The sequence below is a fragment of the Ambystoma mexicanum genome, chromosome 6p (assembly GCF_040938575.1).
Source record: "Ambystoma mexicanum isolate Mex_15411 chromosome 6p, UKY_AmexF1_1, whole genome shotgun sequence".
NCBI classification, from domain to species: domain Eukaryota; kingdom Metazoa; phylum Chordata; class Amphibia; order Caudata; family Ambystomatidae; genus Ambystoma; species Ambystoma mexicanum.
Genome location: NC_090935.1, coordinates 1,091,113,097 through 1,091,141,002, shown reverse-complemented (window position 1 = coordinate 1,091,141,002; position 27,906 = coordinate 1,091,113,097). Strand labels below are relative to the sequence as shown.

General features: G+C 44.6%; 1 protein-coding gene across 1 annotated transcript in view; it reads left to right on the top strand.

Moving 5' to 3' along the window:
• HSD17B3 (hydroxysteroid 17-beta dehydrogenase 3) overlaps positions 1-27,906 on the top strand; it is a 1,348,454-nt gene that overhangs the window by 549,844 nt on the left and 770,704 nt on the right. Inside the window, exon 2 of the mRNA XM_069625697.1 lies at positions 23,706-23,752. Coding sequence (XP_069481798.1) covers positions 23,706-23,752 — 47 coding nt within the window. The remainder of the gene's footprint in view (positions 1-23,705; positions 23,753-27,906) is intronic.

Genomic DNA, 27,906 nt, shown 5'->3' with positions numbered 1-27,906 from the left:
AGACCTCACATGGCACTAAAATCCAGTATGGCTCCTTGATAGTACAGTTACTCTTAGCGCTTGCACTCCCTACTCAGCTAGCAATTATGAAATGCGCGGCGCATCAGAAGATCATAGATAATGTAGGAAAAGGGAACGCTTTTGCGGACCAGATAGCCAAACAGACTGCCACTGATCTCTCTTCAGAAATGTATTCTTCAAGGGAAGCCACAAACGCCTGTACTTTGAATGAGGGTATTGAATCTGTGAAAAACATTCAAGCTGATGCCACTTTAGAGGAATCTAAGAAATGGGCTGAGTGTTTGGCAAAATTGGCAGACGATGGGTGTTGGGTTGACAAAGTAGAAGGGAAATGGTTACTGCCTGATGCATACAGTACCATGCTGGTCGCTATGGCTCATGGTCCCACCCATATTTGTGCAAGAAAAGTTACCAAAATGTTGCAAAATGTGTGGGTAAATGATAAAATCTCTAAGGTAGCCAAGCGCTTTGTCCAAGGGTGTATGATTTGTGTGAAAGGGTAGTTTTGGTCCACCCACTGTCCCCTTTGAGGTTATACATTTCGACTTCATTGAAATGGAGCGTTGCAATAACTACAAGTACGTACTAGTGGTTATCTGCGCCTTTAGTAAATGGGTTGAAGCCTTTCCTGTCAAAGATGCCACAGCTATGACAACGGCGAAGACCATGCTGAAGGAATATTTTCCTAGGTTTGGTTTGCCAAGAGTCATCTGGTCGGACAATGGTCCACATTTTATCGCTGCTGCAATTCTGCAGATATGCGCAGGATTACAGATTGATAAACGGTTCCATTCGGCTAGGCACGCTCAGAGTGCTGGTTTAGTAGAAAGACATAACGGCATCATCAAGAACAAGCTCACTAAGACGTGTGCCGGCACCAAACTTAAATGGCCGGACGCCTTACCGATCGTGTTATTGTCCATGAGAACGACCCCTCAAACTAAGACTGGGCTCTCTCCATTTGAGGTGGTCATGGGTAGGCCAGATAACATTTGGGGTCTGTCAAAGCCCTGTTCAATGTTGAGCATGTACTTCTTTCTGACTATTGTGAACAGTTACCTAAAAATCTGTATTTGATTTACCACCAGGTGCGAGAAGCTTTACCTGTCAGGTACGAGGGCCCAGGCCACAGCATACAGCTGGGAGATTGGGTCTTCATCAAGTCGTTTGAACAATCTTCTTGTCTCACACCTTGTTGGCGGGGCCCGCATAAAGTTCTCCTGATCACACAGACACTGGTGCGAGTGGAGGTCAGGAAGCACTGGATCCACGCGTCCCACATCAAGAGGATTCCTTTCCCTTTCCCACATGATACAGAAGACACAGAACCCCTCACCAATACCGTAACCAACGATCACGAAGCATCGAACAGCATCGGGAGTGCATCGGAGAATCTCCCTGAGCCCATGGTGCCTGGGGAAACAGCTGCTTCATCTCCACACTCTTCAACAGTTCCTTTTTCAAAACTTGTGTTGGTCCTGTTTTGAATTCACTGCTTCCATCAGGAAGTAATGATACGTTGTTCACAGATCACTCAGTACCAGGGATCACAAGGTATGATCTGCATCTGAGGAAGTGGACTTACTGCACGGTTCGGCTGTGCCATCAAGGAAAATCATCGAAGGGCTTGTCTCTTTGGCCCGATCTTTTTTTACATAAGGGGATTCTGTTGGCTAGGGTTTGGGAAAAAGACTAAGAAAATGCTTGCTCTGGAGACCGCCAGCAAATTAACTTTGGTGAATTTGTTCGAAGAGACAATGCCTGCAACCGCTCCCACTCATACGGAACAGATAAGAGACTGTGTGACTGATCGTAAAAATGAACAATCGAATGTGTGGGCCCTGAAAACGTATTGTTGTGTTGTGATTATGTTAACTGGTTTCACAATCATCATTGCCTTAGGATTCTGGTATCTGGAAGAAGTACATCCGCTTGAAAATGTGTTACCCACTGAAAATGTACCCATTGTTTCTACACCTTTTGTGCATCTGCACACTTTTTCTCCTAGAGACTCTCAGGACAGGCAGAGTTACCATAACAATACTCTGTTACTCATTATGAATGCCACACATGCCATTTTTAATAAGTCCAATTGTTGGGTCTGCTCGCATTTACCGCAACATGGGGATAAGCGGCTGGGTTGGCATATTCATCCTTTACCTTTGACGACTGAATGCTATGCTTCTCTAAGGGCACTATTCTTTGGCCGATGGAACAATAGCATCTCAGGGAACTTTGATGGAACTAACTTGAATGATTTTGAGAAACATGTTCTATAATGCCCTTTGGATGCTCACTCTTCGCGAATAGGAGCAAGCTCAATGTTGCTTCTATTAGGCTTTCTGATAGACTGTCCCGTCCTTTTCAATCTTTGATCTCTTTCAAGATGGCTCCTATAGGCAATAGGGATGCCACGCCACCTTCTTATACTGTTAACCACAGCCCCGATTCAGTTTCTTTCTGCATACAGAGGAATGGTACTCAGTCAATGGGTGATTTCCAGGGTTGCGCCAATGTTGCGAATTTGACTAGTTAGGACAGACCTTTGTATGTAGGCAAACCTGTCTACTTTGTTTGTGGTAATGTAGCATTTCCATGGTTACCCAGGGATTGGCAGGGAACCTGTTATTTGGGGATTCTGTTACCCGGGGTATTCATTGCTAGCACTGTAGAAATTTCAAAGGCTCGTCTACGGCGGGACGAGAATGGCGATACTTCAGCACAAGTTCTGGGTGCTGTAGCACAATCCGTTGTGCCATTTTGGAGGCAAATACTGAACTCTGAAGATATCAGAAGACTAGCGAGAGTACTGGAGAGGACCATCAACCGGACCACTGACATACTCTATAACATGACTTTAGAACAAAAAGCAGTACGGTTAGTGGCACTTCAGAACCCGGATGGCATTAGATGTCATCCTGGCTGAGCGTGGTGGGGTATGTAAATTAGTGGGGTCCGCTTGCTGTGTTTTCATGCCAGATTCCTCCCCAACGATTTTTCGAGCAATACAAAATCTGCACGTCCTTAGTTCAGAAGTGCATGTTCCCGAGGGAAACTGGGATCTTAGCGCTTGGTTCTGGGACTTCTTGCGATCTTGGGGATGGAAGCTACTTCCGGTCTTACTGATTATTTTAGGTATTCTGTTGTTTTTCTGTTGTTGTATACAATGTCTTCCTGGTATGTGTTCGATGTTAGGAGGATGTTGTGCACAAGCGATGGGTATATTAGGACACAAGGTATACGCCCCCGAGAAAATATCTAATGAATTTGTGCTGAAGGAAATCTCAGTATCTGACCTCATGGCAATTGATATCTCTGATAGTGATTCAGGATGTATGGACATTGAGACGTGGAGTTACTTGTAAAGTGACTAGAAGTAGTTCAGCGCTTGGCTTAGGCCAAAAGGAGGGTTTGTTAAACGGGATATCATATCATGCCTTCTTTATTTTAAATATTGTCCAAAGCCCAGTCGCTCTGCGAAGAAAGCCGCGCTGCAAAGTTCCGATCTTATATCGACTTCGCTGCCATTTTAGGTCCGTCCGCCATTTTGATTTCTATTCTAAAGTAATTCTGTGTTCTAAAATGGATAGTGTTTCCCGCTTGTAACTAAGCCGTCCTGCACTTTGTACGTTAGTTAATGTATAAACTGTCCGTTGACCGAATGTTTGGGTCAAGTAAAGAGACCTTGTCCCATGCCTGACTTGTAGACAGAGGATTGTCTGCGCCAACAAGTCCGATCCGCGGACATACATCGGCTACAATGTTGTACAAATACTGAACGTGGACACTAGCTGAACTGCATTGTATAGGACATGTGTTAAGGGTTATTGTTAAAGGATAGTTCCGGGACTTTTTTTTTATTGTTCCTATGGTTCGGCCATGTGTTTTTAAGCATAAATCGGTAGATCGTAGAAAACTTTCCTATGGACCTTACCCGACTTTTCGTCCATTAACGCACTCGAAAACATCCGCCATTTTATGATAATCCTATCATTTTCCCCCATCGCCCTGGCTCACCTGCTTTTGCGGCACTAAATCAAATCCCCCGCCCCTGAGCCTGACATCAGCAGACGCGTACCGCCCATTTCCCAACGCCAAAGCACGTTTCGTGTCAACAATCGCTGCGCCTCAGCTAATGAAGTGTCGCCATGGAAATGGCAGGACGCCTCTTTCCTCAATAAGTATAAACACACCGTTTCACAACACACAGCAGCAGATTTTCGAATCGATTCCTCTCTCTGTGTTACTTTGAGTATTCTGTGACTCGTTTCTGTGCTCTGGTCAGCTACCTTCGTTGATTGTAGCCCGTGTGAACAGATACCAGTACCACCGCTATAAATTATTTTACTTTCTTTACCACACAATGGCTACAATAATGCCGTATATGTACGAGCCCGAGTACACCGAGGAAGAACTACCTGAAAGGCAAGCACGCGAAAACGATGGGGATTCGGACGGCAGTTGGGAGGACCAGTCAACGGATGAAGAGCCTGGACCATGTCACATGGACGGCGTCTCCACCTGGTGCACGTGCAATCGGTGCGAGCTAATGCCAACTGAGGAGGAGAACTGCTGCTGCCGTGAAAATTCCGGGTGCTTGGCCTACATTTCGGAAGGCGAGCCAAGTCCGCAATGCATCACCGAGCTGCCAGAGTTCAGGGAAGCCTGCCTCTCACGGACCGTGTTGAGGATGATGATGGTGCTTATGCACGAACTTCGCGGCACTGTTCGTCCGCGTAATCCGAGTAACGAGTAAGTATACTCTGGTTGTGATGTCAGTGATGCCACTACTATGTCATGGTCGTCTCCCACATATAAAATTACATCTACATATCATTCGAATGCATGTAAATTGGTTCCATATTGTGCATTTTCTAGATAGAATTTTTTTCAAAGCAGAATGACATTTTTTACCTGAATCGACAGTGATAAGAAAGTTTTGTCATTTTAATACAGTTTGCATCTTTCATTTTCACAGGTGGTACAGGCTGATGGCCTATCGTTGCTTCACTTGGTGGCTTCACGGGAGGCTCGGACACCGCGTTCGGAGAGTAATACCTGCCTGTGCGGTACTTGCCATTAGACAACATTTCCCCAGCGACAGTGGACAATACCGCGGATTTTCCCTGGATGTGCTGCAACCGCAACTTTACAATGTGTAATGTTTATTATTTATGTTCAATTGAAATTAAGATCTAAAATAAAACCCAACATATATTTTAACAATGGTTGTTTTGATTTTTTAAATGAATCTAGTGTGTCTCCATTGAATAGTCTTCCTGTGCCTTGTCTTGCCACACCACATGTCTCTGGCCAGCATCCTCCCTCACGCTGGCCGCCCACCTTCAATCCACATAACCGTTGAACCCATATGCAGCAGACATACATATGTTATTTTGCGGGTTGGCATCAAGCCTCCCGGCCTTGCCTCCTCCCCCAAAAATACTTACCACACCACTTTGTTCAAGCGTTGGCAATAAAAGGAAGGCCGTTGGATTTTATTGATACAAAACATGGTTATAGGTAAATAATCAATATGGTTGATCATAATAAATCATCCTTTTGGGCACCGGGTACAGAGATGACCACCTCTGGCCCGTGCCGCCTTGCCACCACAGGCCAGCCTGCTGCTGACTAACTGCCTAGGCATCCAGGGTCTCCAGGGTGAACTGCACCCATATATTCTCCTGGGAGGGTGAGGTATTTATAAACTCACCCCCCTGCCTTCCATGTACTAGATCCTGCAGGCAGCCTCTTACATGCAGTTAGATGGCCTCTCCTTGGTGAGGCCCTGCGGCAAACGAGTCTTGTCTGCACGACCACCGCCCTAATCCACACCCACCCCCCGCCCTATCAAAGGCAGTTCGCACCGGGGTACTTGCGCTGGCAAGTGGAGCTGTCAGGGAGCGATAAAGGCCAAGAGGTGCCAAAGACCATGTACACTTCAAAGTGGTCTATAGAGCATGGGTTGTTGTTCCCATGTCTACCTCCAGACCCCGTGTCTCCTGCCAAGCATCCCCCTCACGCTGGACGCCCCCCTGCAATCCACATAAGTGTGTCTCCATTCACGAGTCTTCCTGTGTCTTGTCTGCACGACCACCGCCCCAATCCACCCCCCGCCCTATCAAAGGCAGTTCGCACCGGGGTACTTGCGCTGGCAAGTGGAGCTGTCAGGGAGCGATAAAGGCCAAGAGGTGCCAAAGACCATGTACACTTCAAAGTGGTCTATAGAGCATGGGTTGTTGTTCCCATCTCTACCTCCAGACCCCGTGTCTCCTGCCAAGCATCCCCCTCACGCTGGACGCCCCCCTGCAATCCACATAAGTGTGTCTCCATTCACGAGTCTTCCTGTGTCTTGTCTGCACGACCACCGCCCCAATCCACCCCCCGCCCTATCAAAGGCAGTTCGCACCGGGGTACTTGCGCTGGCAAGTGGAGCTGTCAGGGAGCGATAAAGGCCAAGAGGTGCCAAAGACCATGTACACTTCAAAGTGGTCTATAGAGCATGGGTTGTTGTTCCCATGTCTACCTCCAGACCCCGTGTCTCCTGCCAAGCATCCCCCTCACGCTGGACGCCCCCCTGCAATCCACATAAGTGTGTCTCCATTCACGAGTCTTCCTGTGTCTTGTCTGCACGACCACCGCCCCAATCCACCCCCCGCCCTATCAAAGGCAGTTCGCACCGGGGTACTTGCGCTGGCAAGTGGAGCTGTCAGGGAGCGATAAAGGCCAAGAGGTGCCAAAGACCATGTACACTTCAAAGTGGTCTATAGAGCATGGGTTGTTGTTCCCATGTCTACCTCCAGACCCCGTGTCTCCTGCCAAGCATCCCCCCTCACGCTGGACGGCCCCCTGCAAACCGCATAATGCCACGACTTATACACGTCATTCATTCACAAACACACCCCTGTTTCGAATTCTTTATAACCCACTTCATATTTCTAATGAGCACTTCTTTGCGCTTTGCTAGTCAACCCGTGAAGGTGCTGGCTATCTGCTCTTCGTCTCTGTGAACTTCCGTGACCACTTCGAGGAAACTCCTCATTTTGCAACCTGTGAACTGCTCCCTGTTCTACGACAAGAAACTACTCTGATCCCTGCATCTAACTGTTTGTTCGTCAAGGTAAGGCCATGTACCATAATCATTTTGCGTCCAATTTCTTTTCGTTCAAGACAGTACATGCAAGGAACTAGTCACATGTTCTGAGTTTACATTGGTATTCATAGAGAATTGTTGATCTTTACTTTTCAGAACTTTCCACAATGCCTGCCTGTTCCATTGGCGGTTGCCCTTCGAAGACCCATAATAAATCTGAAGGTACTATAATGCATGTTTTCCCTAAGACAATAGATCAGATAAGAGAATGGGTCCGATATTGCGGATATCCACCGTCTGAGTTTGAAAGTAGAGTCCTAGAAGTCTTTGCGGACAAGAGGGGTGATCGATACCGCATCTGCAGCAGGCACTTTACCTCTGACATGTACTCCACATCATTGCTAATAAAGAAGAACACACCGCGAGCGAGGCGAAAATTGCTCTCAACCGCTATTCCCACTCTATTCGTCCACATCCCTCCACTGGTGAGTCAAGTTTACGTATTTATCTCTCGGCCTTGCGGTAATGTGTAGCATTAGCTAACAATCATTTCCCCATTTATGTATCCACTCAATATGAAGGCGGAAGATTCTCCATCCGTGTCGTTATTGCAGTCATCAGCCACTTCAAGCGCCTATCGGGTAATCTTACTTGGCTATTCTGCCACTGACTTGTTTTAGGCATGTAAATCAATAGTTTTAATTTATCGTGTAATTATTTTACCTAATGGTAAACCCTTGTACTCGTCCTCTAGTCTTTGTTTTCAGTTATAATTTTTGTTATCCAAAATAATTCAAGTACTGTCTTTCAGGGAGATGCTGAGGAGTCCAACGTATTGACGACTACCGTTGATGTCACTCAGATGCTCGAGGTACGTTTCAGGACAGTTCCATCGATGGAGATCATCAGATCTTGCATTCTTGTAGCGTGATTGTTACACACAATGTTTCTTTCGTTTTTAGCCATTGATATGTCCTTCTGTCGTCGCCCTCCTATGTGTCTTCTTTTTTCAATATTGTGTTCATTACTAATGAAAGTCCTATGTTTCAGGGAGTCGATGGAGCATTAGTCCAAGAAGAAGGGGGAGCGTGCAGTTACGGGTCGGCGCAACAGCTTGCAGAAGTGTGCACCGCAGTTACATCGTCCCTTGATGTTCTTATGCATTTCGAGGTATGGATACTGACAGTTCAATCAAGCGAAATCATATGACGTGATTACATCCGCTATACTTCCTTCTTTATTAACGCAAGTACTATGTTTCAGGGAGATGACGGAGCTTCTTCTACAAGAACATCACCCCTAGTAGTTGATGCAGATCTCTGGGTGGTGACACTTCCAACGATCGAGCAAATCGAATCATATTTACATATCCATTATTTATTTTAGACAACTGATCATTTGTGCAGGTCTATTTAGATGAGCCGTTCACGCCTGCACAAAGTTTCTGTTCTTTTTATCAAAATAGAAAACCATACTAATGCAATTACTGTGTTTCAGGGAGTCACTGAAGCATCATCTTCAATAATATCATCAATGGAAGTCTATGAGGAGCCCGAGGTATGGATCTTGACAGTTCCATCTAACTAGATCAACAATGCGTGAATAATTGTCGTTTGAATGTTCTACACAAAGCGTTCATTCGTGTTTTGCTATTGAGATGTACGTGGGTATTGGTCCCCAAGTACATTTTGTGTTTTCGATATTATTATACATACTAATGAAAGTTCTATGTTTCAGGGAGTCGATGGAGCGTCAGTGCGTGATGGATGTGCTTATCAGGAAAATATAGTCGTTGCAGCGCAAGAGGAAGTGGAGACATGCACACACGAGTCGGAGCAACAGCGTCCTGATGTTGAAGTTCGAGGCAAGAAAGTTTCAAAGAAAAGAAAGCAAAAGAAGGTTAGTGTCCTGGTCACTATATTATGTTGTTTTTCACTGTTAATAGTTCAATACTGTAAGTTGTGTTTAAACTGAACATCCCTTTTCCAATCTGTCCTCTAGTTGCGAGTGGGTGTACGAACTAGATCTACACAGACAGTGAAGCGAACGAGAGATGTTGCTTGTCAAACCTTTTGGCAGGGACTTGAGACTGGAGATGCATCGTGCCAATGGGAAGAATATGAAGTGATTGGCAACGGAGCTATACCACCACCAGCCATTGATAGTGAATGTCCTCCTGGTAGTTCGGATGCAGTCGGAGATCAATTCACAGAATCCACACCCGCAAAAACTAAGACCGCGAGAAAGTTGAAGAAATTGTTTTATTCACCCATCGCCGGAGAAGGAACAGATGTTGCAAAGGAAGAGAATGAAGTGGACGACAATGAAACACCATCAATATCACTGAACATAGCGGAAGACGATATCAGAGATTCTACCTTTCATGTGAGTGACATGTCCTCAACGTTACAGGCCGAACCAGCTGGGATGCAGAGTGACAGTATAAGGAAAGAGGCCAAATTCATTGTATTCGATAGTTGTTTGATTGATGTTATTATTCGGATGAAATGTGGGCATTCGGTTGGTGGGGAAGTATGTGGGGAGCCATTGATTAATGTGACTCGTGCAATTCGAGGCACTAACCTTAAAATACATGCCACCTGTACAAAATATCATCCTTTCTCATGGTCTGCACAACCTATGCTGGGACAACTGCCAGCAGGCAATCTACTTTGTGCAGCGGCTGCACTTTTTAGTGGTTCAAGTTTTAAAAAATTAGAGTCTTTCTTTCAGTTTGTGGGAATCCATTTCATTGCGAAAACTCAGTTCTACAAATACCAAACCGATTATCTATTTCCAGCCATTAGCGAAGCTTGGAGAATGGAAAAAATGTCTATTGATAGTACATTCGCGGGCAAACGGTTCAGGCTAGCCGGTGATGGACAGTGCGACAGCCCAGGATTTTCAGCCAAGTACTGCACCTACCACTTTCAGGACATGGAAAGTAAGAAAATTGTGAGTTCGGTGGTCGTGCAGGTGTCACAAAGTACATCCTCAGTGGCCATGGAGAAAGTTGGCTTTGTAGCATCATTGCAAGAACTACAATCGCGGGGAATGGTGATCGACCTGATAGCCACGGACAGACACGTTTCAATTGCCAAGACAATGAGAGAACAGTACAAAAATATAAATCACCAATTTGACGTTTGGCATCTTGCAAAAACAATCAATAAAAAATTGTCGGCTGCAGGTAAAAAAAAAGATATGCAAGGTATTTCACAGTGGTCCAAGTCAATCAGCAACCATCTTTGGTGGAGCTCAAAAACATGTGGAGGGTCGTTGGAAATTCTACTGGAAAAATGGCGGTCAGTAATGCCACACTGTACAAACGTTCACCGATGGAACACGAACCAACATTTCCACAATTGTGAACATGGCCATTTGTCCACAGAGGAGGCACGGAAGAAGAAGTGGTTGATTCCTTCATCACCCACTCACAAAGCCATTGAAAAGATTGTATTTGATAAAACTATAACAAAAGCTTTGAGGGGACTCACGGAATTCTGCCACACAGGAGATTTGGAGGTGTTCCACAATATGTGCCTAAAGTATAGGCCAAAACGATTGCATTTTGGCATGGAGGGCATGATAAATCGGACTCTTTTAGCGGTCTTGGCACATAACCATAATGTTGGCCGTCAACAAAGTAGGACGACCGGAACTTTAGGGACGCTTCGCTACAATAAGGCCTTCACTAAAAGAAGTAAACAATGGGTGATCAAACCAGTGTTTGAGGATATGCAATATGAGTTTATTGAGAGACTTATTGTTGACGTCCTAGATAGGCACATAAATGGAGTTGTGAACGAACCTGTGCAGGGGACAACTGCATTGCCACCCAACATTGCCTCTGTTCCATGTCCACCTAAAGAAGAGCTCATTGAGAAATACACATCACGGTTTAAATGATTGTAATTTGATTGTCTGTTCTCTCGAGTCTCCTCATGTCGCAGGCCCATTGAATATGTGTATCTATGTAATGTGTAAATTAAAGTGATTGCTCAGTGTACATGCAATGTGTCTATCCAACCTTGTTCATCTGCGCATTAAATTAAACCAAACAGTATTATAAATCATTTTTCAAAAAATATAGAATGTCTCCGTATTTATGGTTCTCTGGGGCTGCAAAGCACGCAGACAAAATGCAAAAATGGAGTGTAAATTTCAAGTCCTGTGAGATGGCCTTACACTGAATGTTGCTAAATAGGAATGTGCGCTCGTTCAAAGTGAAGGTCAGCTGCTTTGATTTTTTGCTCGGGTGCCGGAATGGCCCACGACTCAGTATAAGGTTCTATTGTTATTTGACCTTGACAGGCCGGGACCACGTAAGAAACGATAATGAATATAATTTCAGAAACGAAAGCCATTTCATGTTCGTTCATTAGAAGAAATAACGTCGGCATAGAAGGAGTGGTATTTCGGGGCTGCCCTACGCACAGACACAATGGAAAATGCAAATATAGTGTAAGTAACTCTTTAGATGAGTTTATACCGCAATTTAATTACTATACAGTAGCTTTAAAGACGGGTTAAGTTGTACTTGTTCGTTCTAAGTGGCATATTGTTTTGTACCGCGCACTATCTTGGGGAGAACCGTCTCCTTTTACGGAAGCACCTCAAAACCTTCCTCTTTGCTTCTGCTTTCTCTCTCCCTCTCCCCTGCTACAACTGGTCCACTGTCTGCGATCTCGGTCCTGGGCCCTTCCACTCTCCACCTGCACTCCCTGTCAACCCCTGCACTGGGGGACTGTCTCAGTATCCTACAGCCCCCCCTTGACGTATAAAACCCAGTTGCACTGTCCTAGCTATGAAATAATTTCCCGACCTAATATATAAAATGAATAATTTTAATAAAGATCTGATGGTGAGACTAATTTCATTTTTTATGTTTTTCAAACAGGTACTTCATCCATTATTGTCTGTGTCACGAGTACCAGACACCGGCGGATGGCTTCTATAATCGCCAATTGCTTCTCCGCGTGAACAACGTTAGCACCCTGACCATTTTGTGGGACGATCGCCAAGTACAAGTATGCCCTTACGCGGTACTAACGGCTAGATGCAACATACAGACCGTTGTGGTGGCCTAGTGCCTCGTTGTTGGAACAGCCATGCGATTATCAGTGCGACCGAAGAGCTTATTTTATCGTAAACCAACACCCTGTGTACTGCACACGAACATCGCTTGCCTCAAGACGAACTATTTTGGATCGAGAGCAAAGAAAAATGCAAATCGCTGAATATTCTCTAAGAATTTGATGTCCAATAAATGTACTTTGCCAAATGTACAATCTTGCAGTTTGCTTTTAAACCACAGTTTCATATTCCGAATTGTGGCGCTGTATTGTGAGATGATCTAAGACCCTGTGTACAGCAAAGGAACATTGCGTGCCTCAAAACGAACTTTTTGGAACGTGAGCAAATAAAAATGAAAATCGCTGAATATTCTCTAAACATTTGATGTCAAATAAATGTACTTTACCAAATTTACAATCTTGCGGTTTGATTTAAAAGTACAGTTTCATATTCCGAATTGTGGCGCGCTGTGTTGTGAGCTGATCTGTGTTGATTTCCGGGTTCTGTGTGGAGTCGCGTAGAAGACGCCTGGGCGCGTTTGCCTACGCAGCACAGTCACGTCACGGATAGAGGCGGGGAATATGAATGTTTTGATAAAGTCTGTTTCAGGGGCGGGGGATTTGATTTAGTGCCGCAAAAGCAGGTGAGCCAGGGCGATGGGGGGAAATGATAGGATTATCAGAAAATGGCGGCTGATTTCGAGTGCGTTAATGGACGAAAAGTCGGGTAAGGTCCATAGGAAAGTTTTCTACGATCTACCGAGTTATGCTTAAAAACACATGGCCGAACCGTAGGGACAATAAAAAAAAAGTCCCGGAACTCTCCTTTAATCCCGAGAATACATTGCTGCCATTGTGACTTGTTTGTATGTGAATTTAGGATGATCCATGAGTATATAATTGGACAAGCCAGAAGTGAACTCGGCACGAACTCTAGACTATGTATTATTCACCTGTAGAGGGGCTGGACATTATGAGTGGAAATGTATAAAATGTACAACTGTTTAGACGTCCAGTACCTCTCACTTCTCACACCGAAAGGGCTTGTATTCGCTGTGATGTACTGAGGGTCAGATAGCTATCTGTATCTGATACTTTGTTTCTTTGTAACTGTACAGTTTTAGAATAAAGGTCTGTGAATCTTTATAAGCCCGTGTTTGGTGTATTTCCTTTTGGGGTACTCAGCCTCGATATTTCCTTTTGCTTTTACATTGTAACTAAACTTCCCCAAATCCCATTTAAATGACAGTCACATTAACACCATCACCCTGAAAACACCTTTAAAATGAGATCTGTCACAACCCTGTAAGTATCACAGTCTACATGTTATTGAATAAAACAAAATTGTGATGTAAGTTAATGGCCATATATTAATGCATAGGTTTTCTCAGTTTAATTTCTCTATTTCATTGAAACCACATGGTCCAGAGCATCTCCAGTCTCGGGGCTGAATGTTGATTTAGCCTGCAATAAACTGATCAATCACTCTTGTGAAGCCAAAAGCTGAGCCAAGGGATACTGCAGAGATGGTATCTCTGTCACCAGATGGTCTCTGATATCATGAGGCCGTGCTGGCATTTGCCAGTTTATCCTTGTAATCTTGAGTTGACCACAAATCTGTACTACTAGTGTATATTTTTAAGCAGTTCACTCACCCAGGCTGCCTCTGTGTTGATCTGTCGTAAATACCTAGCATGCAAGAGACAAGGTCTCACAGTGATCTGTCATCTATATAAGGAACCAAATAAACCTGCAATGGGGAGTAGGTATTTGGAAGATCGGCCCAGCAATCTAAAATACATGCATGTTTTTCTTGTGCTCAGAAGAGATTTACATGTTGCATATGAAAACAAAAAATCTTTTTCAATTTGTTACATTTGTTTTTCCAGTGGATCATCTTATGTAGTTTAATACTTTGCATCAATGTACTTTTGAATTAGTGTATTTCCTTTGCTTTGTGCAGCATTGGTTTATTAATGGGGCAAAAGAAAATTCAATCCTGCTGTTCATTTTGTCACTTACCTTGTGCATTTTCATCCTTAGCAACATTTCTAAATTCATGTATTTGTGACTTCAGCTGCAAAATGCACATGCCTTCCCATTTCACATGATGTCAGTTTCTGTGTTGCTTAATTTTCAGGGTGCAGAGCATTTTGATGTGTGGCAGTTTCAATGCCACTTTTTGTCTCTCAACCAAAAATGTCCCTTTTTCCATGTTATAATGTTCCGTGGGTCACTGTCAGCTAGACACACACTCGGTATTCATTAGTCCCCTTCGCTGTGTTGTCTTTCAGCTGGCATGTCATTTCAGTGTGTCCCTTTCCATTAGACCAATGTATTTCACAGTAAGGCCTAAACTGGCCTTTCAGTTATATCTGCTGGGGCTGTCAATAAATCCTACAGTTGAACATTCGAACACGCCCACTTCCTCGCACCATATACCATGTAATGCTATTATGCATTCAGATACCTCGACCACAAGCAAGGTATTGCCAACATGTGGACATATGCTCCCACTAAATATGATATTGGTATAAAATTGCCAGGTATTAGTTTCATATATCGAGGAAATGGCAAAATATGCGTCCAGCCCCCCCTTACATGTTGGGTATTGGCATGATATGCTCAGTATTGCCAACAAATACCCAGGTATTCTGACTATATTTCCGGTGCCATTGTATGTCCTATGGTCTTATCAAATTCCATATAGTGTCTTCATGTGGCAAGGCTTTCGCATACAGTGCCATACATTCATAAGCAGTATATTGCCATGTTATAGCTATGTACGCCCAACATAACAGATGCACTCACACACAGATGAATTCACATACATACAGACAGTCACACAGACATACTCCCTCATAAATGGTCACACGCCTACAAATATGCATTTGCACAGGCTGCCTGACACTCTTAGCTTCCTACATACACTTACACATACAATATGTTCACACACGCACTCACAAATACACCATGACACTCACCCATGCACTCTCATAAATATGTGCATGCATGTAGCCACACTAAAAGACACACATGCACTAATACTCACCTACACAACCATACAAAGGGACACAAACCTATGCACTTAGACATATGCATCCATGCACAATTACAAAGAACCACACAAAAGCAGCTGCGATTGTTGGGACATTGATTAGTGAGCGGAGCTGACGTTCAATTGTTCATCCTACCGGCATCCATGGGCATACGAGGGAATGTTCCGATCAACAGATCGAAGAGTTTGGAGAGGGAAGGTACACAAAAACAGGATATAAACCCTAGCACCATATAACACGTATTGCCCCATATTAGAAATAAATATGTTAGAAAAGGAGTAATTGGTTTCCTAATGTGCCCTGGTACTCTGGTCATGTGCTGCATAACACCATTATGGGCCCTTGTACGTTCACCAACTTTCTGGTATTGACATGTATTGTCATTACATACCCAGGTCAAAGCACTATGACCCAGATAGTGGTCATGCCATCAGATGCCAGGATACCCTCTTCAGAAGCCAAATGTTGCCACCATAATTTGAGGTATTCACATTTCCCACTGCGTGTCTTTCTGCCATCAAGTACCCTGTCACTCGTCTCATATGCAGGCATTATATCATGTTCTAGTTATTCGGACCATATACCTAGGTACTATCATTGTAGGTCCATCAAGGGCAGGAAGCAGAATTTGAAGTCAAGTCTCCTGGTTCTAAAATGGACAACTTTGCCACAAAACCACATCTCATCAAAGGAGGAGATGGAGATGGGATTTTGTTCCGAAGCTATTTGCAAAGTCAAGCCGTCGTTATGCTCAGAATAATAAAATAAGTTAACAATTTGTATGCATGACAAAGAACCTATTAATAGGAGGGAAATATTATATTCCATTCTAACAGGGCAGTTTTTTGTTAAACTAAAAGCACAAGAGGATCTAACTACCTGACGAAGAGACTCATGTGGTCTTAAAAGCTAGCAGAAAAAACATGGAGTTAGCCTAATAAAGGTATTATTGATGCAATATTCTCTGATTTGTGCTTAATAACTGTGCTGTTAGGTTGGTTAACATGGTACTCCTACTGCTCTTTAATACCATTCTCATGAACTGAAAAATAATGGTGGGAAACCAGGACCAGGCTGTTTCATTTTCTACAAGGTACACAATTATTATTATTATTATTTTAAGTCACATTTGAAAGGAATTTCCTGAATACAGAGCACTTCCCTGTATGTGCTTTTCCCGGCACTTTTATGCAATGAGGTTTTAAAGTTACTTTACACTTTAACACTCTCTAATCAGATTTCACCCATCAGTGACCCTGTGGTGTCATGAGCTGTTGACAACCAGCCGCCATGCACGCAAGTTTGGAACTTAGCATCAGAGGTAGGAGTAATAAGAAACAGCACACATCTTCCTATGTATCAGGTCAAACAGCACAGGAAGAGAAGAGGGGGGTCATTTCCCTTCAATGGGCAGTGGCAGCACTGGCCAATGGGCCGGCTCTTGCCTGGTCCGAGATCCGGTATCAGATATCTGGCCAAATCTCGGGACCCGGCCTGCCTCAGGCCTGGCAGCTCGGTGATCAAATCTGCTCTGTGCAGATTACATTACCAAGCCACCAGCTTCGATGAAGGAAGACACGCGCTGCGGGCTCGGTGAAATATGCCAGCAAGGAATCTGGTATTTGTAGTCTCTCAGTCAAAATGGGGGGAATGTCACAATTGTACACGTTTTGCTTACCACATTTCTCCTTTTGTGTATAAAAGATTGCTTGAAAAGTAAACAAACCATGGTACCACACAAATATATAAGTAATATATTTGTGTGCGTACCTTACAATGGTTTGTGCACTTTTCAGGCCATCCTTTATAAAACAGAGCATTGTTGAAAGTTGAAAGTCAAGCAGGGGAGTGAGGAGGGGAGATGAGAGTGCAAGTGACTCTGAATATTTGCCCAGGAAGTCATGTGGCAAGGGAGTTTACAATCCCCATGTTGGCCCTGTGCTGCTTTTCTTGGCACAAGGTAAGGATACATGTGGATGGACAGTGTCACCTTTTTCACTGGGCAGACATAGCACCCCTTGGGTGTTTTTGAGGCCAGCAATCTTGCTCAAGTGTTTGGCTACCAGGATTTAACCCAGGTTGTCACGTTCCCAGTGCTGGTGCTTACCCACAAGACCACACACAATTGTCATCAAAGCACATGTCTCATATTTGGATATTTTGTTTTCCAGGGAATATTGCACTATAGATTTCTGGGTTTATATGGTGAGAACGTTTTATATTTTGCCAGCGTAGTTATTGGAAAGAAGCAGCATGAAAGAAATTGCACCTTTTTTAAACTATTACTTTGAACATTTCCTTTGAGCGGATTTCAACTGCCAGCTCTGCCCCCTCTTAAATCTGTCTCCTCGGAACCCCGCCCCTTACTTCAAACTCACCCCCACCCAGCCCGTGTGGGAACCCCCTTTACATTTTGTCAATTTCCACCACTGGGCAGTGGTACAGGTGTAGTGAAGAATAAGGATTTAGTCATATGCCCTGAGCCTACGTACAGCCTCGCACGTGTGTGTCCAGTGATTTTATCAAATCTCCAGTGCACTAAGAGCCTTTATTCTTTGAGTTTCCAATAACTAGCAAACTAGCAACAAAAGAGGGGAGGAGGATTCATGAAACACTGCTCCAGCAAGCGTCCAGAAAACAAGGTCTTACTAAACTCAAATGGCTGCCAGTTCTTCCACAAGACGGCCCCACCTGAATTTCACTCCTGGCACTCTGGCTACAGCATAACACCTTCTTCTGAGGGGAGAGCTACAGTGGTCCTTACCTACCCATTCACTGAGCACGCAAACAATGTCACATCAGAGCCAGACCGAGGCATGGGCAGTCTGTGCACTGGCCCAGGGCCCCGCCGTCAGAACCTGTCAGAGGGTCCCTGCAAGGCACCAGTGTCTGCCTTAACTGCTGTGAACTTCCATGTACGAAGCATGCGTGAGGCCATGGTGTACCGCACAACCTTCTGTGGCTCTCTAGAGACACCCGTTCCCACCGGCCCATCAGATGCTGCAGGCCCTTTAATTTGAATGAATGCATACCACTTTCTTTCTTCAAGCAGCACATTAAAGTGGGGGCGATTTACAAATGATGGCCCATTTAAGAGGCCGTTGTTTTGGAGGAGATGTTCATAATGTTCCTGTGTTAAGAAATGCAAAAAAGTAATTCTCATTCTGACAGCACACACAAAGTACCAGTTAGCTGCCAAAAGCTACACTCTCCTTCAGGTCCATTACAATATATCAAACAAAACAGTTTTCAATTAGCTACATTCTTTTCAGATGTTCACATTTAACACACCAAAAAGAGTTTATTTTTGGTAGAATGTGATATTTTCATCACATCAAATATAAACCCTGCATTTGTCAAACAATGAAACACAAACAGGTACACACGAATGACATGTTGTTATAAATACATTTTCAAAACACAGAGGCCATTGTTTTGCTTTTTGCTGAATTACATTCTGGTATTTGTAGTCTCCCAGTCAAGATGGGGAATAATGCCACAATTGTACACTTTTCACTTAACATATTTCTGTAATGATTTATATATTTGAGTGGGTACCTCACTATGGTATTTGTACTTTTGAGGTCATCTTTATAAAACAGAGTATTGGTGAAAGCCAGATGTGGTGTTGAGGAGGGGGAATGATGAGAGGGCAAAGGAGTCCTGAATATTTGCCTAGGATGTGGCAAGAAAGGTTGCAATCCTGGAGACTTGTGCAGTTATGTTTCCCTGATTGTGGCCATGTGCTGCTATTCAGTGCCCAAGTAAAGAATCCATGTCAGTGGACAGCGTAACTTTTTTCAGAGGACGGATGCAACCCCCTTAGGTGTTTTTGAGGTCGGCAAGCTTGCTCAAGCATTTGGCTACCAGGATTTCACCCAGGTTGTCATATTTCCAGTGCAGACACTTACCCACAAAAATGCATAAAGTGATCATCAAAGCACATGCTCGTACTTTTTTGTTTTTGTTTTCATGGGAATAGTTCACTCAATATTGCTGGGTTAAAAAGGCGAGCACCCTTAATACATGGCCAGCGGATTTAATGAAAAATGTCCTCTCAAGGGTTATTTTTCTGTTGTTGATTACTTTTTGTGAAAGGCCAATGCTCTTTTGTCTGGTGCACCTTCTTCTAAGGGGAAAGGTCAAGTGAACTAAATATGTATCTTTCACTTTAAGATATGTTCACTTACACTGCATACATTCTTGGGTACAAGCTTTTGATTTTCGCTATGGGGGAAAGGGTTCCCACACCAATTGACGCGTGTGAGCTGTACTCATCCCCATGTCAAAACACCATATTTAACAGCACGTTACCGCAGGAATAGGAAAGAAGACATTTGATTTAAAGCAAGGTCTAAGCGTATAACATCTCAGCAACAGTCACCCCACCTGCTCAGTTGCCTTTGCAACTTTCTGCTATAGGATCCCCTGCTATTCTACACCCAAACAGTTTTGGCCTGCTCACCCCATCCAATCAAGGCTAAGGGGGTACATTAATGAAGCTACTTTCACATTTTGTGGTGAGCAGCACTTGATAAACGTAGTTATTGTTTGCTATTATTTTTTTACAGTCAAAATAATCCTTATCTGTGGCTTCTGAAGTAAAAGCATATTGCTAATTTGAACAATATGCCCAAATATACACACAATAAAAATTAAAAAAAATAGTGAAACTGCAAAAACAGCAGTTAGTTTCAGTTAGCAAAACACAATCACCATATTTTTGCAATGCCTTCCACAGATAGTGTTTTTAAACCAAAGTTTCAAAAGACCTTTTGCAAACATTATTTCTATCAATCACATCTGGGAAGAGATGATATAACTGATGTTACTATTTATGCAAATTAGGGTGACCCACACATCTGTTGCAGCCTAAGGCCGCTCAAATCCTAGGGCCGGCTCTATGTCACATGACTGGGTGCATGCTGGCTACACCGGTGAGAGCAGACCACAGTGAATCTGCACTTTCTCCCTGGCTCTGCAAGCCACAAGTGTGGATTCCCCTGACTGCCATCATGGACCAGAGGAGACAGAGTGGAGGCCCAGATGAAATAGCTACATTGACGCCTCTCCCTAGTCCGCATGGCGGTGGAGTGCAACTGAGTGGAATGTGCCGCATAACGTCTTTGTCTAGACTGGCAACTTCTAAGAGTCACATATCCCCACCTTTCAGTTTGATGATTTCCATGGCGTAATGGCCACACTCGAAGTGGTCACTCTGGCTAGAGAGATTGCAGATACATTTTATAGTCACCAAGTAGAAGGACCATGTGGCAAACAAGTCACTGTTGTTGTATTTTGCTGGGGATGCTGCTCACCGAATCTTCAGAACGTTGCCAGTTGCTGACCATTCATTTCATGCTGCTCATGCTGTATTGGCGCAATCTTTTGGTACACTTGTCAATGCAACAAGCTGTTTCGAATCTAAAAGGGTTGATGGACACGTTCCACGCCTGCCTCTGTACCCCAGCATTGACCTGTGTGCTTGGAGACAAAGAGAAAGAAATAGGTGCACTTTTTATAGAAGGCTGCTCCTCTAACAAGAGTTGCAAACTCACCCTGAGAGAACCTGGGACATCTCTGATGCAGGTCTTGGAACTGGCAAGATAGAAACTGGCAGATTTCCATGCTGAACACATGGCTGAGGCTCTCCAGGCAGTCCAGATGGAAGAGGGGAATGTGGCCCGATGACAACCATTTGGGAGCTGACAGACAGTCGCAAGACCCCCTCATGCTGTGTTTCTCTTGTGGCACGATGACTGTCCTTTGGAAAAAAAGGAAAGGGGCGAAACAACCCTCTTTTTTGTTTTTGGGGGGCCTGACTCTAGAGGGTAAATGAGCAATAGAGCACAAGGGTACAGAGTCAACAGGCTACTCCTCTCTTTGATGCGCTGGAGGTGCAAACAAATTACAGAAGGCTAGGTGTAATTATAGACTAGCCATTGATCACACATCCGGAGTAGGAATAGTACAGATACAACAAAATGTATTCATATTCAAATTGCATATTAAAAACAACAAACACAGGGACTAGAGCATTAGTCATGCACAGAGCAGGAAAGCATACATTTCTGTACATAGTGTGGGTAGTAGCCACGTGAGTGATATTTCATGTACTGTTAGAGCATTAACAGTATGTACCTTCTGTCGACACAACAAATAGGTGTTTCTGGTTCGGAGGCAGTTTTAACATCAGGTTCACAGAGTGACACAGAATATACAATGTTCTGAACTGTCGTCAGGACACTATGAGGTGCTGTTAACGTAAAGGCCTGTTGCAGAAGATTAGTCTATTCATCTAAAAATCAAGGGATAAAAATAGTTTAAAAGAGGAGTGTTATCAATATAACCTGGTGGGTAGTATTGGGGAAAGAACTGTAGGTTGCGACCTACCTATGATGATAGGGTGGCGTCTTGAGATGAATTTCTTTAGCACTGTCTTGTGTACAGGCAACAAGTGACCTTTTTCATAGGGGCTTGGAAGATAACTGTAGAGCAGAGGGTGAATTTAAACCTAGTTATAAGTAGGTTAGAAAGAATAGGTGAACTACTATCCTCAAAAAATAGCATACCTGATCTTGCGGGGCCGGAGACACTCTTCAAGTGAGATAGCTTAGCATGGCACAAATCCAAAGCTAGTTTTGGCACGAGGATGGAGCTTGAAGACAGAAATTCTTCAGAAGTAGAGGCTGTGGGCAGATTAAAGCAAACAATGTGGCTAGTAGATTGGATGTGGGCCACATGAGGCTATGCTAATTAGTAATATTGGAGCCAAACACCAGGGAGAGACGATTTCACCAAAGCAGCATGCAGCGTCTCCGTGAATGAAGTACGTAGTGTTGGTGAAGAACCTTATGGAGGTGCCTAAGAATTCTATGTCTGCAAGAATTATCTAACCAAATTAGAAATACCACTTTTGAAGTGCTTGCCGTTATTGTGCAGAGTGCCGCGTCATGTTGCTTGGCAACGGGCAAAAACGCAGCGGGATACTAGAGGGTCGTGATATAATGTAGGTAAAATTACTGAGTGACATTAAATAGTTGAAAAACATGCTCGGAGAACATTCAAGTCTGAATGTTAAGTGTAGAGGAGAGCGGTTTACCATACGTCCGGGGAGCTGTTGGCCTAGGAGAGTTAGTGGCTTGATCTGCGCATATGTGCAGTATCAGAAGATTCTTTTTAAACCAAACTAAACTTTATTGGCAAACAATAGGGCACATGGTGGAGCTGTACATGTCCCGTGGGTGTCCGATGTTAAAACAGGGGGAGAGGGGAGGTCAGTGCCAAAATGTAAGGACGAAACTGGCACCACTCATAGATTTCCAGGTGTGTCCACTTATGTATGTCTGTGTATGTCCCCTTATGTATTGTCTCCAGTGACTGTTCCATTTGCTCCCCTCCACAACCTGGTCAGAATGTCCCTCAAACTCACCTTGTTGTAAAAAGCTCACTGTTTCCAGTCAAATCTGATTTCATATCTATTGTACGTTCAGGAGACTCAAAGCTGAAGCCACCGCAAACATAAATACAATGTTATAAATGCTGCAGCCCGGGGGAGCCTGGTAAACTTAGAAAGAAAACCGCAGCATTTGCAGTGCTTTGTTAAGAAAAAAGAAATAAGCACTTATCTGCATGCAGCCTTCCTGTCTGCATCCTCTGCTCTCTGGCAATAATGAAGCAAAAGCCACCCAGTGGTAGCTTTTGTTTATTACAGCTGGCTGGCTTTTGCTTCATTAGTGCCGCAAGGACAGGGCTTAACAGAAGCACAAGAGGCTCATTTGCTCAAAACTTTACATAGGGACTTTGTTTAAAAATATGTTTTATACATATTTTTGATTATGAGCCATCTTTTTAGCCAATAATATTTTAGAGTGAACGATCCCTTTAAAGTTGTGGGACTGCTGCTCAAGCCAGCATCCCTACCTTTTCTTTTCCAAATGCGGGCATTGCAAAGCCAAGTATTAGAAATTCAATACCCCTTCGATCCACCCAGATACACATCTCAGCCTTTTAATCCATCTGCAATCTGAAAAGGAAAGCTCAGCGTCCACGTTATTAAGTTTGTGGTGTGCGCTACTAAATGGCCAGCCTCTTTAGGAGCAGATGCTTATGGGTTTTATTTTGAGACCTCGAGTTATGTGTGATCTTTGGGATAGGAAAGTACACTTTGAAGGTACACTTTTCTCTTGGTAAAGACAATCTTCAAGGAGACTATGGCCTCCATTCTTGGTCAGCGAAGGGCCCTCTTGCGCGGGAGCGAGACACCTGCTGATGTATGATGATTTGATTTGAGAGATTTGTACGTAACCACCCGACAAAGCCGCATCCGGGCTCGATGATACAGAGAGGCAAAAGAGGGGGGAATTGTAAATGATGCAAATAGTAGCCAGCGCGGTGACTCTAGAAACCAAAATGGAGAACCTATTGACGGGCCTTTCTGTTTTTGTTTTGCAGTTGTGACCGGAGCAGGTGATGGGATTGGAAAAGCGTATTCCTTTGAGGTAAGAGAAAAACATGGCGGATGGGCAGGCATTTGTCAATATTCAAGAAGTTAGGGCAGCTTTTCTGCATACAGTTTGCCCTGCGAGAACACTGCAAGCGTGGCCCTAGAGCTAAAAGAGCAGAGCAGCTAAAACTCTGGGTCTACACACATAATCAAATGTTAACTTCACCAGAAGTTTCCATGACAACATATACGTGTACTTTTGATGGAATTCAGCTGAAGAGACGGACGTGACTTAAATGATCATGCTACTCTCTCTATGTAGTTCTTCTGTCTGCTGTATCTGCTGAGCCATGATGTAGAAACGTTTCCCATGCATGCTCAACACTGAATCCACATGTTCCTGCACAGGGCAGGCATGTCTCCGAACTACACGCTGGGGCTGTGTACTCAACAACTATAATAACCCAATCAATGAGCCAGCCTGCTCAGCTTGAGTAGCTGGCCAGTCCTGATTTTGCACCTTCCATACTGGGAATTGGAGTTGTATTTTCCCTGTTAAAGGCATGGATCTGCTGAGCAGGCAAGGTGCAAAAGCTGGGCTGGCTGAAGGTGTCACTCAAGGCCGAGGCCACCTGGTAGCTATAAGCATCTTTCCCTGTTTGCAAAATTTGCTCTGACCACCATACCATGGTTAAACCTATTTCAGTGCAGCAAGGCCAAGGAATCTCCCCCAAGTGTCGCCCACACACACCATGAATCTCCTTGTGTCCGAGTGTTGCCCACACACACCATGAATCTCCTTGTGTCGCCAATGACTGTCCCCCTGCGTGTTGCCCACACACACCATGAATCTCCTTGTGTCGCCAATGACTGTCCCCCTGCGTGTTGCCCATACACACCATGAATCTCCTTGTGTCGCCAATGACTGTCCCCCTGCGTGTTGCCCACACACACCATGAATCTCCTTGTGTCCGAGTGTTGCCCACACACACCATGAATCTCCTTGTGTCACCAATGACTGTCCCCCTGCGTGTCGCCCACACATACCATGAATCTCCTTGTGTCGCCAATGACTGTCCCCCTGAGTGTTGCCCACACACCCCATGATTCCCCTTGTTTCCCTGAGTGTCGCCCACACACACCAGGAATCCCCTTGTGTCGCCAATGACTGTCCCCTGCGTGTCGCCCACACACACCATGAATCTCCTTGTGTCCGAGTGTTGCCCACACACACCATGAATCTCCTTGTGTCGCCAATGACTGTCCCCCTGCGTGTTGCCCACACACACCATGAATCTCCTTGTGTCCGAGTGTTGCCCACACACACCATGAATCTCCTTGTGTCGCCAATGACTGTCCCCCTGTGTGTCGCCCACACATACCATGAATCTCCTTGTGTCGCCAATGACTGTCCCCCTGAGTGTTGCCCACACACACCATGAATCCCCTTGTGTCCCTGAGTGTTGCCCACACACACCAGGAATCTCCTTGTGTCGCCAATGACTGTCCCCCTGAGTGTTGCCCACACACACCAGGAATCTCCTTGTGTCACCAATGACTGTCCCCCTTCGGGTTGCCCACACACACCATCTCTGGCTCATGCAGGTACCTTCTGCATGCATCTTTTGCTTAAACCGTATTTTGGTCTTGGCAAAGTGCCTCTTGTCGAAGCCCCCTGAATACGTAAATGTAACTGCAGTTATGAATACAACATGATATGCACGAAAATGAAATCCCCCAGAGAAATAAGTAGGTTCAAACATTAGCACATGAAAGGGGGCGCCAGTCAATCAGGAACCTCTGAAAGTGGGTGATATTCAGTGGTGAAAGGTCATTGAGCTAATCAGGCTCCAGCCCCTCTTTCCCCCCTGAAATGTGGGTTGAGGGGCGGGGCTTTCACACTTTCTTTTTGTTAGGCTGCGAGGTACGGGAAACCTTTCCTAAAACTTGTGGTGTTAAAGGCTTCCCTCACCTCTCTAATTAAGAAAAAACAAGTGCGCCCATCAGCTGTCCCCTCCCCACGGATGTGAAAGAACACATAACATTGTTATATGCTGCCTCACATCCGTGGGGGCGGGGGCTGTTGATGTGCGCACTTACTTTTTGTTAATCTGAGAGGAGAGGGAAGCCTTTCCTGAAACTGGAGGCGTTCAGGTTTGACTGTGTTCGTGCAGAGAAATGTGTTTGCACAAACGCAGCAAACCTTTAAAGCTGCTAGTTTCAGGAAAGGTTTCCCTCTCCTCTTTGGCTAACAAAAATCAAATGCACGCATCAGCCCCCTCCCCATGGATGCGAGCCAACATATCACACCGTATGTGCTCTTTCACATCCAAGGGGAGTGGACTGAGGTGCGCACTTGCTTTTTGTTAAGCAGAGAGGTGAGGGAAGCATTGTTGCATGTATGTATACATGTGTGCAAGGAGTGTGCATATGGATTATGTAATGTGTGTGTGAAGGAGTGCATGATGAATGGGGTACTGGGTGCACGTGTGAGTGAGCGAGTGTATGGGGAATGGGGCGGGAGTAAATGCTATGTTTAAATTAGTGAGTGAACGTTGTGTAAATGTGTGTGTGTGTGCGTGCTAATGTGTAATGTTGGGCTGAAGAGCTGATTTTGGCGGATAGAGGGAAGGAGTTGGGGGGCAGATGTTGGGAGCAGATGTTGGGGTGGGTGCGAGAGGGAAGGGGATGGCACACTGTACTACTGCCTGGTCCTCTGGTGGTTGCTTTTGCTTAAAGAGTGATGTTTGATCCGATACCTGGGCTTTAGATATAAAAATGATCAAAGCAACTAAATGTGTATGTTATCTTTAAATCTAATCAATTGGTTATTCTCACTGGCATATTGCGCTTACTTGAGCCCCACGCCAGGCAACCCGTGGGATTGAATAGAGGGAGCAGAGCCTCCAAGTTTGCCCATCCAGTTTCTGAAGTGGCCCCTCCCATCACCATTTCAGCCCCCCTGAAATGTTGGTTTTGTTGCAATCCTGATTGTTTTCACTGCTATAATTCTGCATTTTGAATGCCTTTATTGGGTTCAGCTGCAGGGGTGTTTCTAGGTCTATAAAACATTGTGTTTGTAGCCCCTGAGCTTCTATCCGGGGCCATAACCAAATAACCTGGGACTATAACCCCTTCAGAAACCCCCGTTCCCTCAGCGATGCCACTGTTATGCTGCCCCCTGCCCGGCACATTCCCCGACTCCCACCCCTCCCTAGGCCCCTGTGGAACTGACACATGGGTTTTAACTAAAGCTGGTCAAGTGGCACAGCGAGTAGAGTGCTCGCTTTGCCATCCGTGCAGAGCCTGCTGATGCAGGTTCGAATCCCGGCAGGGCCAAACTCAGCCTTTCATCCTTCCAAGGTCGATAAATGAGTACCACACACCGTGGGTAATAATAAGCAGCGCTCAGATAACTGAGGGTTCGTAGCGCTATATAAATGCTAAATTATTATTATTAATTAACTGTGCTTTAGATAAATATATTTTTACAAAAAGGAAACATACCATAAGCAGCGGGTCCTTAAGCTGCTGCAATTTGAAAGTCCCTTTTCTTCCTTTCTTCCTTGATGACTTCCTGGTCATCAACAAAGAAACAAACATTTCCAGCACAGCGGCTTCATGGAACCAATGTGTAAGGTCTGTTTCCTTTTTGTTTGATCTAAAGCACCCTTAGAATCTGCATTTCAGCTATGCGGGGTCTAGCGTGTCAGCTACATAGGGACTAATGTAAAATTGGTGACTATCTCTGTTCTCCCACTCAGTGTTTCCATTCCATCAAAGGCACATGATGCAGGAACTCCGTGAGTAAGCAAAGTGCAGGACTGTGTTACATTTTGTAACAATACCAATAATAGACACAGACTATGTGGGCCACTTCAAATGACTGAAACACGCCTAAGAGCAGGAGCAGACCGGCGCGCGTGATGTGGCAACACTAGGAAATGCATCAACATCAACTGCTGTGAGTAATGCATCAATGCGATAGTCAATAGGCGTAGCACAGTGAACGAGCGACACATGGCAATGGAGAGCCGCAAATCTCAAATGCACCACATCTTCGGCAAGGAAGCACACACCTTGGAGAGTAGAAATTAAACTGCAAAGGAGTGAAAGGAAGTTTCAGGTTTCTTCTTCACACACGTATTTGGTGCATCAGAAAATAACGGAATCATATACAACATTTATAAAACATGCATAATGAAAGCA